General features: G+C 32.5%; 1 protein-coding gene across 1 annotated transcript; it reads left to right on the plus strand.

The window, feature by feature from the left end:
• Positions 1-8,762: 8,762 nt before the first annotated feature.
• LOC150032218 (uncharacterized) lies at positions 8,763-9,764 on the plus strand. The gene is made up of 3 exons (XM_090308446.1): positions 8,763-9,161; positions 9,329-9,397; positions 9,441-9,764. The coding sequence occupies exons 1-3, from the start codon at positions 8,763-8,765 to the stop codon at positions 9,762-9,764; spliced, it is 792 nt and encodes a 263-aa protein (XP_090164572.1).
• Positions 9,765-19,871: the final 10,107 nt, after the last annotated feature.

The raw sequence follows: 19,871 nt of genomic DNA on the forward strand, positions 1-19,871 counted from the left end.
ACACATAAGTATGATATTGACTACAAAAACTTTGATGCTTAAATTAGTTTTCAGCTCAAGATTTAGACTTCAAAGTAAGCTTCTAGAGAAAAAGATGAACTTACCTAATGTAGAATTATTAGACATGAGGTTTTTTTAAATTTTTTTACAAATTGGACTAGAAAGTTGAATCGAGCTTGCACATGGAGAACAAGTTGGGGCAGTCGACCTCAACTTTTTAGGACGAGGCAACCCTTTTGGATTGGATGATCCAATCACCCTCAGTTCTAAGCTTGCCAAGAATAATGCCCCAAAAATGACATACTAATCGGTAGAGGCCGGGTTTTTGGGCTGATTGGCCTAATCGCCTTGCTCACTCTCCAGTAGTGCCTCGACCATTTAAGTTTATTTCGTGTCTATCTGAAGTCCGTTTGAAACAAGACAATTTTTCTGATTTTACTCTCAAACTTTGACGTTCTCTTGGACTTTTTCGTAGGTAAACAATAATCTATAACAAAGCACATTCTATAATCATTTGAGTTATGTATGTTTAAGTTGACTTTTGTAAGTACTTTAGAATCTCAAAAGTGCTCACAAGAGTTAGAATTTTACTTTTAACTAATAATTGATGTTATAAGCTTAATTAGTCCACAAATTGCTCCAAATATAACTAATTTGACAAATTGGCAATGATATTCTTGAAGGATCTCATATCTAAGAGTTCCATGAGCGTGTTCGGATCACTCCGATCTCACCGCGACTGAAATACACATTATACATTCAAAACATACAGTTATGCAAACAAATCTTAATTATCGGCATGCTTTCAACAAGAAAATAACAAGGGAAAGAGTACCATACCAATTGAAGACAATCTTCACACTTTGGAACTCAACGCAGCGGAACCCTCCACACGATCTACCAATACCCAGCAGCGGCGTCAATAATAGCAGTACGAACAACGCACGAACACGAACACCGCGGGGATGACACTACCACTAAAGAGCCCCAGGTATTCTCGGAGTGAAAACCCAAAGGGTGGTCTTTGGTGAATTTGGTAGAGGAATGAGGAAACACGAATCGTGTAGGCGATAAGTAAGTGTGTGTGTGTGTGGGGGGGGGGGGGGGGGGGTGCTTATCATTTAGGAGGAGTTACACGATCGTGTAGATTTTATTGAACGATTGTTTAAAAAAAGGTATACGATCATTTAGAGAAGCTATATGATTGTATAGGCGACAGTGTGCGATCGTTTAGGTGCGAAGTAGACAATCGTTTAGGCGGAGAGGACTATCATATAGGCTCTCGTTTTACGTAAGTGATCATTTAGCTGTTCACCAACACACTCTCTCTTTTTCTCTTAGGGCGATTGAACCATTCAAAACTGAAAACAATTTTCATTTTAACTCATCGGTTTCAATAACCGACATTGCCCCACTAACCCACGTCCAAATGTGAATTTGGATTAATTATCATATAATTAATCAATAGATATAATCCTATTATATTTTTATCCTTTAGTTTGATATCACATATCTACTGTAGTATTTTCTCCTTTACTTGATATAAATCATATTTATATCTAATTTACTCCAAAATAATGTATCTCATACATTTAGCCAGTTATATCATATATAATTAACAAGTACAATTATATCGTATATAATCAAACTTCCTCTTGCCAATTTGAACATTTCAAATTAACCCAAATACTGGTTCTCGACTTTATCCAAGCTACCCAGGGGACCTAATGAACCTGTGGCTCGAAGCTCCAACGATCCGTGAATAGTTGACTAAACTCTTTAGCCACGAGATCCACCATCCGTTAACTGTCAGACATTCCACTAAAGACCAACAACTGAACTCTTTTTACCACAAATATATTTCCGTATCCATCGAATGTAACCAATCATGAGTACGATGACCCTTCACAGATGCTTGTAAGTATAGCTAGGCTGAATTACCGTTTTGCCCTTGTAGTTACATCTCACTCCTTAAGTACCACCTATTCCTTTAACGAACAATACAACATAGTCCAACTATGTGTGAACACCTCTCGAGCCAAGAGAAGGTGTATGGCGCCACATCGTTCAGGCCCCGAAATCAGCCCTTAAGGGAGTTATCTATCTACTTACCCTTACTTTGAGAAATGAGTGAATTCCATCTTATGTAGCTGAGTTCCCAGCTCCCAAATCAGACGAATCCCCAAAATGGTAGGTTTGAATCAGCGATCTGGCCACTCGCACCCATACAAATCAAAGGACCGCCCTCAATGGCAGAAGTTTCCAACTCACTCATGATTGAGGTTATGTTACCTATGGTCATCATAGTGAAGTGAAGTCTCTGTCATGAACGGTATTATATAACGAGACGTCAACACTTCGTGGTCAGGTCTTATACAAACTATTTGTATAGGACGCCCACACTCGCATGTCCCCAACACGAATGATCAGGATTAGACCATCTGTGACAAGTCACGACACTTGTGACCATTCCACAAAGCTTGTCGCATTCGTAACATTATTAGGATTAGGTTTCCCTCCTTTATCCATATACTACAGACCATTTTGGTTATCACTCAAGACATGATCCACTTGTATGTCACCACATACATGCTTGAGTCACATACATATAACCAATGATTTTATGTTTATTGGTTTATGGTAAAGTAAATAAAACAAGTAACTGAGCAAAAATACAAGATGTGAAGTAAATATCATATATTAACAACACAAGCATTCGTACATATTGTTTACAAACTACAGAACACGAAACTTTAGGACATCAACCCTAACAATTCCACATGAGTTTAGACAAAGTGAAATAAAGTAGGGATGAGCATGATAAAAAGTTCATTGGCAAAATGTCGGTTTTATTCATTTATTTTTTGTTTTAAAATCTTATTTCATCTAGTTCACCCATATCAGTATAACGACATTGGCCAAATAGTGAAATTGTTCAATCTAAAGATTTGTTTGTTTCAAAAGTTTTGACATGAAATTTTTGACAAACATTTAGAATTCGTATTTAAATCACATAATTTCACTTTTTAAAACTTAGATATTATTATCTAAGAAACTTTAAAATTTTCTAATACCTTTCATATTGTTAAGATCATATCGAAGAGATGAACAATAAAACTATAGCCTTATTAATTAATATCAATTAATCATTAATATTAAATTTAATTAATTACTACATATAAATATATTATTTAGAATGGTTAAATTTCAATTAATGTATTATTATTGATTATTAATATTATAATTAAGGTATATTTATTTAATTAAATAATTAAATTATGTTCAATATACAAATATTTGTTTAAGTTTATTTTAAGTGATCAAATAATTAATTAATATAACAATATATTATGTTGGGCTTAAAGAGCCCAAATTAGGCCCAAGGTTGAGCTCGGTTAACTGGGATTTCTTGTAATGGCTAACATAGGAGCCACGTAGCTGATGTAAAATCCTCGGAGGAAGTTTCGTCCTCTTTTACTCAACACTCATTTAATGGAGACATGCACTCATTTGAAGCTAGAACGAAAAACTTTATGCCTCTCTTTCGATTTCCTCACCGATTCTCTCTAACCTATTGTTCTTTGATGGTTGTGAAAATGATTGAGAAAATGAAGCATGGATAATCGAAGAAGTAAAAGAAGAAGGAGACGAGAGAAAGATGCAAGCAGATGTACGTGGTTCGACTGATTGCCTACATCCACAGGAGAAGAAAAATCTGGACTTCTTGGAGAAATTTTACAGATAAGATTCTTGCTCACATACTCTCTTAATTTATCACATTTTATCGTCCTTTATATAGAGTAGGATGTTACATGGTTAGTGAGAATAATAGTATAAATAAATGTTGTTTTCATAAGAGTCGTTACAGACTTGACAAATCTCCACCTTGAAAACAACATTTAAGATGTTTAAAAGATAGTTTTCTTCTAACAATTCTTTTTTCATTCGTTTTCAGGTAGCTCAAAGCTGATAATGTCAAGGCATTTCTGAAGCTTGAGTTGTGGAACTGATTTAGACAACACGTCTGAGGCATTATTTGAGGTATGGATTTTTAAGACTTTTATATTTTTGTTCTCAATCGGTTCTTGAACGAAATGGAATTTAACATTAATATGTTTAGTACGGTTATGAAATTATGGATTTTTGGTTAGATGTATGGTACTCTATCTTTATTGTCTTTTGTTTGTTGAAGTCTTGAAAAATTCCTCTTACCCATAAGGTTTCTTTAACGGCCTCAGCGGGGATAACACCATCAGAAAAGAGCCCCAAGTATTCTCGGAGTGAGAACCCAAAGCATGGTCTTTGGTGAGTTTGGTAGAGGTAGGAGGAAGAACTAATCGTGTAGGCAATAAGCAAGTGGGAGAGAATATGAAGCTATCGTATAGCAAAATGCTTATCGCTTAGAAGAAACTACAAAATCGTGTAGATTTTACTGACGATTGTTTAGAAAATAGAAGGCGATCGTTTAGCAAACACGACACATTATACAATTTTTTAGGAAAGCTAACTGATCATTTAGGACTTAGTGTGCGATCGTTTAGGCGCTAGGTAGACGATCATTTAAACGTTGAGCGACTATCGTATAGGCTCTCGATTTTAAGCGATCGATTACGTTTTCACACCAACGCGCTCCTTCGATCTTTTTTCGAATGAACTTAACAAAATGAAACAAATTTCATTTTTATTCATCGGTTACAGTAACCGACGTTGTTCCCACTAACGTACGTCCGGGCACTATTTTGGATTAATTATCATATAATTAACCAGCTAAATTATTAATAAATATAATCATATTATATTTTTACCCTATAGTTTCACATATCTATTATAGTAATTTCTCCTTTACTTGATATAGATCATATTTATATCTAATTTCCTCCAAAACAATGTATCTCATACATTTAGCTAATTATATTATGTATAATTGAACTTCCTCTTGTCAATTTGAACATTTCAAATTAACCCAACACTGATTCTTGACTTTATGCAAGCTACCCAGTGGACCTAATGGACCTGTGGCTCGAAGCTCCAACGATCCGTGAATAGCTGACTAAACTCTTTAGCCATGAGATCCACCATTCGATAACTGTCAGGCATTCCACTAAAGACCAACAGCTGAACTCTTCTTACCCCAAATATATTTATGTGTCCATCGGATATAACCAATCATGAGTACGATGAGCCTTCACAGATGCCCATAAGTACAGCTTATCGCTTTGCCCCTGTAGTTACATCTCACTCCTTAAGTACCACTGATTCCTTTAATGAATAATACAACATAGTCTAACTATGTGTAAACACCTCTTGGGCCAAGAGAAGGTGTGTGGTGCCACATCGTTCAAGCATCAGAATCAGCCCTTAAGAGAGCTATTTTATCTACTTACCCCTGCCTCGGGGAAGGAGTAAATTCCATTTTGTGTAGCTGAGTTTCCAGCTCCCAAATCAGACGTATCCCCGAAATGGTAGGTTTGAATCGGCGAACTGGCCACTCGCACCCATATAAATCAAAGGACCGCCCTCAATGGCAGGAATTCTCAACTCACTTAGGATTGAGGTCATGTTACCTATGGTCATCCTAGTGAAGTGAAGTCTCTGTCATGAACGGTGTTATATAACGAGAAGTTAACACTTCGTGGTCAGGTTTTATACAAACTCTTTGTATAGGACGTCCCCACTCGCATGTCCCTAATACGAATGATCAGGATCAGACCATCTATGACAAGTCACAACACTTGTGACCATTCCACAAAGCGTGCCGCATCCGTAGCGTTACCAAGATAAGATTTCCCTCATTTATCCATATACTACAGACCATTTTGGTTATCACTCAAGACATGATCCACTTGTATGTTACCACATACATGCTTAAGTCACATACAAATAATCAGGGGTTTTATGTTTATTGGTTTGTGGTAAAGCAAATAAAACAAGCAACCGAGCAAAATACAAGATGTGACGTAAATATCATATATTATACAACACAAGCGTTTGTACAAACTATTTACAAACTGCAGGACACGAGACTTTAGGGCATCAACCTCAACAATGTGGGCATCTATTCAGAGTATAAACAGTGTAGAAGGCTGCTTCAGCCCAAAATTTCTCAGGTAAGATAGCATCAAACAGTATGTTTCTTACTATTTCAAAAAAATTTCTCTTCAGCATTTCTACAACCCCATTTTGTTGAGGTGTATACCTCACTGTTTTGTGTCTGACAATCTTATTCTCCCTACAAAATTGGTTAAATCTATCTCCAAAAAACTCAAGATCATTGTCAATCCTTAAACATTTAATTTGTCTGCTAGTTTTTTTTTTTTTCAATCATCATTTCCATTCTTTGAAATTCTTAAAAATAGAATCTTTAGTTTTAAGCAAGAAGATCCAACTCTTCCTAGAGTAATCATCAATAAATTTAGGAAGTATCTGGATACACTGAGTGATAGTGATAGGGAAAGACCCCATAGGTCTAAGTGTATATAGTCTAAAATGTCTTTGGTTTTGTGTCGAGCTTTGGCGAAACTCTATCTTGTAGCCTTTTCAATAATACAATGTTCACAAAAAACTACATCTTTATCAACTCCCTTTGGAAGAATTCCTTGCCTAGTAAGTACTTGTAGACCCTTAACACTTATATGAGCTAGTCTTTTATATCGTAGGTCTCTTGTGAAAGTGATTTATGAGAAACTATCAAGGCATTCATCAATTTTTGTACATTTTGGACAACATGAACTCCATTCACCTCCTCCCCTTTTAAGACTAATTTGGAATCTTTCCAAACCTCACGGTGACCTTCTCCGCCTCTATATTCATACACAATTGAGTCAAGCATTCCTAAAGAGATTAAATTCCTTTTTAGTTTAGGTACATGTCTGACATTTCTTAGAAACTTTACCGATTCATCTTTAAGTTTTAGGGAGACAGATACAATGTCAATGACACAACAAGCATTTTTATTGCCCACGTAAACCGATCCTCCATTTACTGCCTTATAAGTATTAAACCATTCCATGTTGGGTGTCATATGAAAGTAGCAGCCTGAATCCAATACCTCATCACAATCTTTTGCTGGATTCTCAAGGGCAATAGATTTACTAGAGGTTGATAATGCATCAGAGTAAAATAAAGAGTCTTCTCCAACTAATGCTTCAGGGACAAGAGTTTCTTATACCTGATTTTTCTGATTTTGATTCTTCTGTTCAATTTTCCACTTGAGAATTCGACAATTTTTTATTAAATGTCCTTCCTTTTTATAGTATTTGCATCTGATCTTAAATTTATTTTTATTTTATTTCGATGACTGTTGTTTTCCTTTGTTCTTCCACTGTTTCTTGTTTTTGCCCTTCACAGAGAGATCTTCTACATTATGTGATTCTTTCTTGCAATTTTCTATTTCAATTTCTCTGATTTTTAGTGCAAAAATGATGACATCTACTGATATAGATTCCATGCCATAATTTAATGTGTTTTCACTTCTTTGAATGCCTATAGAAGAGAATTTAATAGAACAAATGCTTCATTATCACCAATAGATTCACCATGATTTTTAAATTCAATGGTAATTTTTCTGAAATCATGAAGATTTTCATTTAAAGTTTTTTGAAGGACTCATCTTGAATGTGAAAAATCTTTCCCTCAATAATATCTTGTTGGAAAGATCCACTAATGTATATAGTTCATTCAACTTATTCCACAGTTTAAATGCAGTACTTGATCCACTACTTGTCTAAGAACATTGTCACTTAGATTTAGGACAATGGTACCATAAGCTGTTAGCTCAATGGTTTCTAGTTCATCTTCTGTAAGTTCTTTAGGTAGCTTTGAAGGATCTTGAATTGCTTTACGTGCTATTTTCTATCCAGGAATTGCTTTCACCTTCGTTTTCCACAAGTTGAAATCTTCTTTGCCATCAAACTTTTCTATTTCATACCTTGCAAATGCATAGAATGTTGTTAGTTCTTCAAGATTTACTTTCTTTGAAGTTTCTTGAAGTTCTTGCCTTCTTCTTGCAGGCTATGATACCAATCTGTTGGGCTTGATGAGCCCAAATTAGGGCCAAGGTTGAGCTCGGTTCTGAAGTGGGATTTCTTGTAGGTGGAAATATGGCTGACAAATGAGCCACGTAGCTTATGTAAAATCACTAGAGGAAGCTTCGTCCTCTTTTCCTCAACACTCAGTTAATGGAGACATGCATTCATCTGAAGGTATAACGAAAAACTCTTTCTTTTTCTCTCTCTCTCTCGATTTCCTCACTGATTCTCTCTAACCTATCGTTCTTCGATGGCTGTGAAAACGATTGAGAAAATGAAGCATGGATAATCGAAGAAGTAGAAGAAGAAGGATATGAGAGAAAGATGCAAGTAGATGTACGCGGTTCGGCTGATTGCCTACATCTATGAGAGAAGAAAACTCTTGACTTCTTGGAGGAATTTTACAGATAAGACTTTTTCCCATATACTCTCTTACTTTCTCACATTTTTATCATCCTTTATATAGAGTAGGATGTTACATGATTAGTGAGAATAATGATGTAAATAAATGTTGTTTTCACAAGAGTTGCTAGGGGGACTCTCCAAACGGTGCATGATAGGGTGGCGGGGGTACTGATAGAGTTCTTTCGAAGTAGTTTGGGGTCTCAGCCTGTGGGGTACAAGGATCTTACTACCCGGATTGGGGACATTGTGCAGTTCAGCTGGTCCGAGAAGGGGATGGAGGCGCTTAGTCGCCTAGTGAGTTGAGATGAGATTCAAAAGACTTTATTCTCGATGAAGTCTGGGAAGGCTCCTGGGCCTGATGGGTTTTCGGTGGATTTTTACAGAGATGCTTGGAGTGTGGCTGAGGATGATTTCTGTGATGCTGTGCTGAACTTTTTCGAGTCCTATTACCTGCTTGGTGGAGTTAATTCTACTGCTATTACTCTTATCCCAAAGAGGCGGGGAGCTGAACGTATGGAGAAGTTTCATCCTATTTCTTGTTGCAATGTTATGTATAAGTGTATCTCGAGGATCTTAGCTGAGAAATTGAGGACGTGGTTGCCTTCTTTCATCAGTGGTAACCAGTTTGCGTTTTTTCTTGGTATGTCGATTTTCGATAACATTTTATTGTGTCAGGAGCTTGTGAGGGGCTATAAGAAGGGCAGAGAGAACTCGCGCTATGTGTTGAAGGTAGACCTTTAGAAGGCGTACGATTCGATCAATTGGGATTTTCTATTTAGTGTATTGCTGGCTATAGGTACACCCTTTAAATTTATTCGTTGGGTGAGAGCTTGTGTTACTTCTTCTACATTCTCTATGATGATTAATGGTTCCCTTTAGGGGTTCTTTCCTGGTAGGAAGGGGTTGAGATAGGGGGATCCGTTGTCTCCTTTTTTGTTTGTGATGGTGATGGAAGTTTTGTCCAGGTTGTTGAATAAACCTCCTATGTGGTTTAGGTTCCATGATCAGTGTGAACGTGTCAGCCTGACTCATTTGGTTTTTGCAAACAATTTGATGATTTTCTGTGCAGCTGAGAGAGATTTTTTGGAGTTTGTGAGGCAGGTCCTGGCAGATTTTGCAGGGCTGTCTGGGTTAGTTGCAAATGTTGGGAAAAGTTTCATATTTGTTGCGGGTGTGGAGTCTGGTGAGGCAGAGGAACTAGCTGCATTTATGGGTTTATCTCTTGGTAAGCTACCTGTTAGGTATCTGGGATTACCGTTATTGGCTTGTCGGTTGAGGGTTGTGGATTGTGCGCCATTGATTCAGAGGATTACAGCTCGTATTAGAAGCTAGGCGACGCAGTCCCTCTCTTTTGCTGGGAGGTTGCAGCTTGTTAGGTATGTTTTACAGTCCTTTCAGGTATTTTGGTATAGTATTTTCATGTTGCCTGTATGTGTAACTCATGAGGTTGATCGTCTGTTACATAGTTATTTATGAAAGGGCAGTGCGATGAGTCGGGGTGGTGCACGGGTGACGTGGAGTAAGGTGTGCTTGTCATTGGGAGAGGGAGGGTTGGGTGTGAAACATGTTTCATGGAATCAGGCTGCTACTATGAAGCTGCTTTGGCTTCTCTTATTTAAATCGGGATCATTATGGGTGGTGTGGGTAGAGGCGTATGTTTTGCGTGGGCTGTTCGGAGTGAGGTTGGGAGGTCTTGGTGCTTGAGGGCTATCTTGCGTTGTAGAGTTAGATTCAAGCATCTAGTTCGTTTGATGGTCAGCGATAGAGGTTTTGTTTGTTTGGTGGGACCCTTGGCTATCGGGGGGTGCAATTTTGGATTCATATGGGTCTACGATGGTTTATGATGCAGGGAGTAGTTTGGAGGCGAGGTTGTCAGAGTTCTTGGATGGTGAGGGAGGTTGGAGGTAGCCTACATTGTTTTAGGAGTTGCTTGAGATCTGGGGTCTTATTCAGGCAGTGGGGCCTAAGGTGAGGGGGGAGATTTTTTGGGTTTGGGATTCGGGTGCTAGTGGGCAGTTTTCAATTGATAGTGCATGGAAGAGTTTGCGTCCGCATCGTCCTAGGGTGCCTTGGACTAGTATTTTATGGGAGGGGGTGGTATTCCACGTCACTCCTTCTGTGCGTGGTTAGCTGTGAGGGACAGGTTAGGTATGCGGGATTGGTTGAAGAGCTGGGGTGTGGTGTCAGAGGGGGGTGTCTGTTGTGTGGGGGAGGTGTGGAGTCGCGGGATCACTTATTCTTTGAGTGTAGGTTTGGGAGAGAGGTGTGGTCTGGTGTGTTGCGTCAGTTCAGTTCGTCGCATCGGGTGGCAGGTTGGGATGTCAAGTTGAATTGGTTGTGCCAAGTGGGGTCGGGTAAGGGGTGCGTAGTAATTTGTTCCATGTATTCTGGTGTGTTTCCATCTACTACATCTGGTAGGAGCATAATCGACGGCTGCATGGAGGTCATTTGCATATTGTTGTCTTGTCTTTGCTTGTGCTTTGTTGCTTTGATGTCTTGATCCTGGGTCGTGGGGTCCCCTTGTTGTTGTATAATAATATCATATATTCTAAAAAAATTGAATATTTATTTTAAACATTTAAAAATTGGATATTTAAATCACATATATATTTGATATTCATATATATAAAACAATATTTTTTATCCAAACAGGCTGTAGAAAGTTTATTTATAATTTATATTTGAAGTCCAGAATCATGGAGTCTGTATTGCAGTAACATGGACTTGAAAAGTCTTGATTTTTGCTTACCATTAGAGCTAGATTTCAATGGTTTATTTTCCCAACATTTAATTAGTATATATTTGTTCCATCAACTCAAGATTTTGAAAATTTTAGGCGTTGTTTAGCAATTTTTTTTTGTTTTTAAAAATTAAATCTATATACATTTTTTCTACATCCAAATCTTTTACTTTGATGTCTACTTTTTACCAATATTTTTAAAAACCAAGTGAAAATTTGAAAACCAAAACAAATAGTTTTGAAAAACTTGTTTTTGTTTTTAGAATTTGGCTAAAATTGCAATTCTTCTATTTAAAATTGATATAGACTATAGTAAGAAAATGAAAGGATATAAGCTTAATTTTCGAAAACTAAAAACAAAAATGAAATGGTTATCAATCAGGATTTAAGTTTTACAATTCTATTTATCTTGTTGTAGGCCTTGTTTAATAATCATTTCGTTTTTTGTTTTTTAAAATTAAGCTTATTTCTTCTCCATTTTTTTTTAAGAATGAGTTGCATCTTCTTTAAGTACAATGGTTGAATTCTAAACCAAATTAAAAAACAAAAACAAGTTTTTAAAAGTTATTTTTTTCTTTAATTTTCAAATTTTGGCTTGGTTTTTTAAACAATCGGTAAAAAATAGATAACAAGGGAAAAAATTTGGAGGTAGAAATAGTATGTATAGGCTTAATTTTGAAAAGCAAAAACAAAAAACCAAAGCCCCGTTTGGTAACCATTTTGTTTTTTATTTTTGCTTTTGAAAATTATGCCGGTCAATACTACTTTCATCTCCAAATTTCTTCTTTTATTATTTACTTTTCACCGATTGTTTTAAAAACCAAGCCAAATTTTGAGAACTAAAAAAAGTAGTTTTTAAAAAGTTGCATTTATTTTTGGAATTTGGCTAAGAATTTAACCATTATAAAAAAGATATACATCATTGTAAGAAATGTGGATGAAATATGCTTATTTTTTTAAAAAACAAAAACATAAAAACAAAATAATTATCAAATGGGGTTCAAATGATTATATCTTTTGCGATTAAGATAAACACAACACATATATATATATATATATATATGCACATTGATTTTATTCTACTAAGTTCTGAAGAAATGACCATTTCTCACTTTGACTATAATTACTTTCATAACTTTTTTTCTTAATTTTAATACGTTAATCATTTTAAATTTTAATTTCTTAAATTAATAATATGAATTGAGTCAAATATAGGTTTTTCTTATTTAAAAATAATAAAATTATTTATATATTTGGAGCTATCATTAGTTAAATATAAATACAAGCTAAAAAAATAAGATAAGATCGATGTTTTTATAAATAATTTTCGTTTTAAGCTAAAAAAAAGTTGTAGGTAACAAGTGGACGAAGTGAGATAGCGAGGTTTTTATCAATAGCAAAAATTTTTGTGTGTGGTATTATCATTTACATAATAATTTAAATAATTGTAACATATCTAATTATGATAAGAATAAAATTATTTTTGTTAATAATTCTTTTATATTTTATTTATTGTGTTGGAATGTCTTAAATTTGTTATCTGACACTTCAAACAACCAAGTAGTATTCAACATATTTAATTATTTATAGGTATTTACAATTATGATTGTAGGGTTTGGAGAAGTGCACTGTATAAACTCTCTAATTTTACTAGTGTTATCGTGTATTTTGAAAAGTATTCTCCCTAATAATATTGTTCTCCCTCTATCTCTAGATGTAACTAACATATTGTTAGTGAACCACGTATATCTGTGTGTACGCTTTTATATTTTTCACTTGTCGAATTCGTAATAATAGTGAGAAACTCATTTTAAAAAGTGAATGACATAGTTTGTACATTAACAAATTTAAAAGTTGTGCCAAAAGATTGAGAGAGAGGAAATGAATAGAGATACAAAGGGTGAGGTGAAGAATAGAGGAGAGAGGAAGGTTTATATTAATTATGGGTGTTCAAAAAATCCGATAATCTAAAAAAACCGAGGAACTCAATCCAACTCGTGCGGTTTGGGTTGGTTTATCAACTCATTTGGGTTGGGTTGGGTTCAAATAAATGAAAATTTTATGGGTTAGGTTGGTTCATGGGTTCACCTAATATAACCCAAACTAACCCGAACAAACCCGAATTTAATATTAACTTTAAAATATATTTTTTTTATTACTCATAACACAATTATTTATGCATATACTGATTTTAATTTTGTTTAATTTCAATATTTTTTTAATAATTTATTATTCAACAACTCTTAAAAGCAGTTTATTTGCACTTTAAAAAGAAAAATTTTACTATATAAATTGAAATTGAGTTGTTAATCTTAATTCAATATATGAAAATAATTAAATAAGACTTTTACCTATTTACGCCGTGTTTCTTTTTAGAACAAAATTTTAAACAAATGATTCGATTAACCCAAACTAACCCAACCCAAATATTTCATGGTTGGGTTGGGTTGGATTCAATTTTTAATATGGATTATTTGGGTTGAAGAAATTTACGACCCGAACAATTGGGTTGAGTTTAAAAAAAATCTTTCAACCCAACCCAATCCAACCTATTAACACCCCTAATATTAATAAGTGACGAAGTTATTAAGTCTATGAATTTGGTGTTGAATATAAGTGTGAGACCTATAGGATATAAGTAGCAAGATTGTGAGTTTAAGAACTTCTCAAGCTAAATAAGGAGTGAAGTTCCACCCTTATCAACTCTCATCTCTCGGTGCATCTTTAATTGTCATTTTGGGTTAAATCATTATTTAATAATTAAGATCTGTATGTTAATTTTTTTTTTTTGAATTTTCACAATTAAACTCATAAATCATTTAATCCACTTGTGATTTTATTAGTTTTGTTATTTACCCCATACAAATATTATCATTTTTTTTCATTTGGCTAAGATCTATATTATTTATATTTTTTTCCCTTAGTTTCCTCGGACCAACTGCATGGGTAACTCTGTTATTTCGATTTTCATCCATGTGGTTTGAAGACCATCCTTCATATGGGTTGGTACTTCTACAAAAACTGTATTACTCGATGTTTGAAACTTTTGAGTTTAACATATAAATTTGATGAAAAATGTCAAGAATAATGAAAAAAAAGAGTAGAGATTGGCGGAAATTTTTTGATTTTTTTCATTCCATTTTTACTTGACAATTTATAAATGTCAAGTAATTTGTGGTTTAATTTTTTTAGGGTTTCATATATTAAAGAGATGAAAAATTGGGGGAGGCATCCCCAAATCCCTGAAATCACACCAAAAACTTGCCTCTGACGGTTTCTTCTCATTGTCTCCACGCTCTATTCACGATCGTCGTCGTTCTCATCTGACTTCCTCGTCAAAATCTACAGATCAATGAACTTTGAGCATTCGATGAGTAGCTGTAGCAACCTACACCGAATCACGTTCGCCTTCTACTTCTCTCTAGATGACGTGCGCGAATCGCGTGTTTCCTTCCCCTCTAGACCTATTTTCCAATGAACGAACAACCATTTCTCTTCTCCTTGATTTGTTTCATCTCCAATCCTGTACTCCTTTTATATTTTTAGTAATTGAGAGAGCAAAATTATTTAGACCGACAAACCTAACGATAAAATTAGCTACGAATGATGCAGTTTTTGGCTTTTTGGAGACTGTTAAGGGATTGATTTTTGGGTTATTTACAATTCTCACTCATGTAGGAATCAATGGTTCGATGAATTTGAGGGATGGAGTGGATGCATCGAGAAGCAAGGGTAAGGTTACTATTTAGATTTATGAATCTCTTTTTTCCATCGATGAAACTGCTGTTTTAATAATCTTATTAGATACTCTGCAACATAAAAAATGATATACTCAATTTAGTTTCTTAGAAGTAGACAGAAGAAAAAGTTGTTGGTACAAATGGGCTTCTTATAAGGCACATACAGGAGCAGTTTAAGGTGAAGTTTGGAAAATCTGAGTAAGCTATGAAATGAAATCTTAGTTGATATATTTTTTTATATATATATAGTCTTAGTTGATATTTCAATCTGCTTGTGAGAAATTTATTTTACTTGTGCTAATAGCTTTCCATTATAATTTGAAAGTGCAAGTTCTTATGATTCATAATTGTTAATGGAAGATTTTTTTTTTTGTTAGAGTGCCTAAAAGATCAGGAACTTACTCTTTTAAATGGCTGCTCTCGGTTTAGCTGGAAAGCTTGGAAGTCAACTCCTTGGTTTGAGTTTGAAGCTGGGATTTTTGTCTAATGTTGTTGTGTTAGAAATTCTGCAACTCTCTCCTTGAAACCCTTTGTTACATACTTCCCATAAGAATCTATTTAATCTTGTTATTTTGATAATATCCCAAGTGTGTTTCTTCATTTTTTGTAATGCTCAGAACAACATTCATTTTGACTTTTAGGGAAAGAATTGATGGCAAATTGCATATTAATTAACATCTCATTCGTTTATGATTCTTGAAAATTCTCATTTTCTAATTGAAACGTGATTCAAGTCTTCAAATTAAGTGCTAAGATTGTTTTGAGGTAAAACTTATCTAAACGTTCTTTCAATTTTGATTTAAGATTCTGAGTTGATATATTTATATTACGTGTGAAAGCTTTAAGGAGTTATATAATGTGTATCTTTTGTTATAGGACCCAACTCTATTACCATATCTTTTTGAAAAAAGGCATCAAAGAATTATGACATCTCATTAGAGGTACTTAATTCATTCCATTTTACTGTTGTTTATATATATATATATATTGTAGCTTGATTAACTGCACCTTTGGCTTGAAACTTTCAAATCAAATCATATTCAATGTCTTCGATAGTTTTAGTTTGAGTTGAGCTTCACATTTACGAATGTACAGGTCTTCAATGTTTTGATTTTAAAAGAATGATTTAGTTTCAAGCTCAAATCTGATTTTTTATTTGTATTTTGTGTTAGGTCTGTGAATCATGTTATCATTTACTTTTTCCTTAAGCTTTTAGGATTTTGTAGGTTGTGGTGCTTAATTTTAGTAAATTTTAAATTATTTTAATCTATATGTTGTGGTTTTTAGTAAGTTATTTTAATATATGTAGATGCTAAAAGTAACAAAATTAAGCAATTATAGGTAATTTCTAATAATAGATTTTTTTTTTTAAAAAAACACTTCCAAACTTGACAAGCAAAATGTATCAAGTATTCATTAAGTTGTCAGTTTTTGAGTGTCAAGAAGAAATTACATTTGACAAGTAAAAACTGTCAAGTTATAAAAACCTTGATCCATAATAAATGTCAAGAACTTAGACACTTGACACTTAAAATAAGTGAACATATGTCATATACTTGACAGTTATAAAATATCAAATAAATTACAATTTGACGCTTTTAGCCAGTAAAAAAAAATTCTTTTATTCTTGATACGGGCTTACTTGACGTTTTTAAAAATGTCAAGTAACATTGATAATTGACTGTAAAAAAAGGTCAAATAATACACTTTTTTGTAGTAGTGTGGATTCAACTCTTTTGTTTGATTTGTTGTCTCCTTAGTTTTTGTTTCAGTCTGTTGTACTAAAACTAAAACTAATAAAGTTTAGATACAAAATATATGAACAATTTTTATGTACAAATAGTTCATATTAATTTAGAAAATACTAGTCAAACATAAGCTTATTTTGATTAACATATGAATATCTAAATGTCCAAGATGTCCGTGGTTCAAATCTCCTACCTCCAATTATATTAAAAGAACATAAACTACCGAAGAAAGATGATTAGATGTTGTTTTTAAGTCAAATTATAGAAAATATCCCTAAACTTTGTCCTTTATGCAAAAAATCCTCCTAAACTTTCAAAATTTTGAAAAATGCACTTAAACTTTTAGAAAGAGAAAAATACTCTTATCGTTAATGGATGAAAATTATTAGTGTTTTATGTAAAAAATACCACCGAACTTTCAAAAGTTTCAAAAAATATACGAGTAAACGTCAAAAAAATATATTAAAAGAATACTCTTACCGTTAATATACGAGCAAAAATCATTAAATACTCTATTCTATTTTTCCTCTCTTGTTCAATACCCTTTAACTACGGTAAATTATTTGACATTTGTTTATCTAAACAAAAATAAAATAAAATGCTCACTTCAGTTAATGTATATAACCTTTAACAAAAGAGAATCGATGAAAATATTAAGAGACTCAAGGACTTAAATGTTTCAACAAGTTTAGACATCAGTATCTAAATGTATGGTAGTAGCTAAATACTTTTTTTTTTTTTTTTATTTGGCTATTTATCATTTCGTTATACTTTAAGAGGAGATTTTGATTTTGTAATTTTGTGAGATTTATGAGATTTTATGTTTTAACTTAAGGTTTTGGTTATTTTATTATGGTTGTTGAGAAAGTTGATGTAAGAATTGGATAAATAAAAGAAAAATGAGAGCATCTACGTGGAAAGAAAAAAGATATTTATACAATTTGTTTTAAATTTGGTTACTTTTTTATTAAAAAAAGCTTCAAACAAATTTATTACTACATTGACCATAAGAGCATTTAAAAAAATATTCTTTTGAAATTTCAGGGTTATTTTTGTAACGAAATATCAATGCTTACTGTTCATATACTAATATTAATGGTACTTTTTAACTTTTTTTAGTTTAAAAATATGTTCAAAATGTTTTAAAGTTCATGTGTATTTTTTTAAACAACACTGATGGTTTCTATTGAAAACTAAGGTAATAGTATTTTTGAATTATTTTTTAAAATATAAGAATATTTTTTAAACTTTTGAAAGTTTAAAGATATTTTTTTTATAGAGTTCAAAGATTTTTTTTTTATAATTTAATCGTGTTTTTATTTTCAACTTTTTCTTTATTATATATATAACAAATCTAATGAGTTCTTTACACCATATATTATTTATTTATACGTATGATTTTATACTAGGCCATTTGAGAATTCTATCTTAAAACACCGTGGAAGATTGAACCTCTCATTTGATAACTAAATTAGTAGCTTATTCAATTTTTTTAATTTATCAAAATAATGTTTAGTTACCTTTGATCAATATATGTTTGACATATAATTTATTTAATTTTAACTAACTTTATTAGTTACTGTGTGGATTACTTCCCTATAGTTGAAAGTTTGATCACCATCTTATATTAAAAAAAAAATAAAAACAAATAAAGAGATAAAGAAAAATATTTCTATTGAATGGGGAAGTGAATCCAAACTTGCCCAAAAAGTTATTTGTGAAAATAAATGGGGGAGAAAAAAAATGATGAAAGATTATTAATTTTTAAAAAACTATATTATTTAATTTTCATACTTTTTTCTTAGATATTATGGTGTTGGAAATGAAACTTTAATTCTTTTGGTGTGGAAGTGATTATATTTGTGATTGTACAAAGACATATCAACAAAGAAAAATTTCAAAGGTTGTTCAAGTGTGTTCATAAATGAAATACATATAGTATTGACTTGTAATGGGGTAAAAAGGACTTTTGGATAAATTTAACCTCTAAAGAATCTTATATTTTCATCTATCAGAAAGAATGAACAAAAATTAAACATAGAGAATAAAAAAGTGTGTGCTAAAGTAAGTAATCACTTGAAAATATGTTTACTAATTCTTTTTAATTGATGAAAATGAAGCTATATATTAAAATATGTATAATAATTCTTTTTATTCCTTTTGTTTTATGACTTTTTCCCTAATTATATCCCCAAATTATACTTTTTGTATTTGTTTAGATTTATTCACGCAAATTTAACATTAGCAAACATAAACGGTTTCATTATTGAATTTAGGGTGCATTGGAATGCATTTTCAAAGATTTAATTTAAAAATTAAATCATTTGGTAATAAATGAAGTGTTTGATAACCACTTAAAATAGTTTTTCAAATGTATTTTAATAATTTTTTTTTTACTAAAAATGTTTAAATAAAAATGAGTTTTTTTTTAAACATTTTTTTCTTAAGTCAATCCAAACAACTTGTTAATAACAACAAGCCTGGAAGATTTTTTAAAAATCATTTTTTAGGAATCGAAACTAACGACAGATTAGAGATATTTTTTATGCTTTAACCTCAAGAAAAATTATCCAGCCAAACAAGTTTTTAACACTATATTGAAAAAAGTTTTTAATATTAGAAATAATTTCTTTATTATTATATTTTTTTAAGTATATTCGAAAATTTGAACTACGTCAATACCAATATATTTGATAATGTTTTATTACTATTATTATTATTATTATTTAAAAGTACAAAACTTCTTTAAGAAATGATTTCCAAACAAACTTGGAGATGGAGTTATGGTTTGACTAATAAAAGTTTAGTTAATATTTTCTTCATATGAAAATTTAATTTTGTTTTACTTATGCAAATAAAAATTTAGATGCATATTGACTCTTGTCTAACAAATAACAAACAAAAGAGTTGTTGATATCCCTAACCACTATTGACATTAAATTCCTCCCTTTCCAAATTAATTTAAGAGATAAAATATTACATTGAATAATATTTTCAATATACTAACATAATACATATGAGCTTTCAAAATAATAATATGATAACACTAAGTTTGTTCTTTCAAATAATCAAATTTAGTTTGTAAACTTTATAAAATAAAAAATGGGTTTAATTGCTAATGTTAAGTTTCCCCCTATAAATTACTTACCAAAACTTAATCTATTTTTTTTAGAGGTCTTTTAAACTTATTCCTCAAATTTGATTGATTAAT

The sequence above is a fragment of the Benincasa hispida genome, chromosome 12 (assembly GCF_027475165.1).
Source record: "Benincasa hispida cultivar pf3 chromosome 12, pf3_genome.v1.1, whole genome shotgun sequence".
Lineage (NCBI taxonomy): Eukaryota > Viridiplantae > Streptophyta > Magnoliopsida > Cucurbitales > Cucurbitaceae > Benincasa > Benincasa hispida.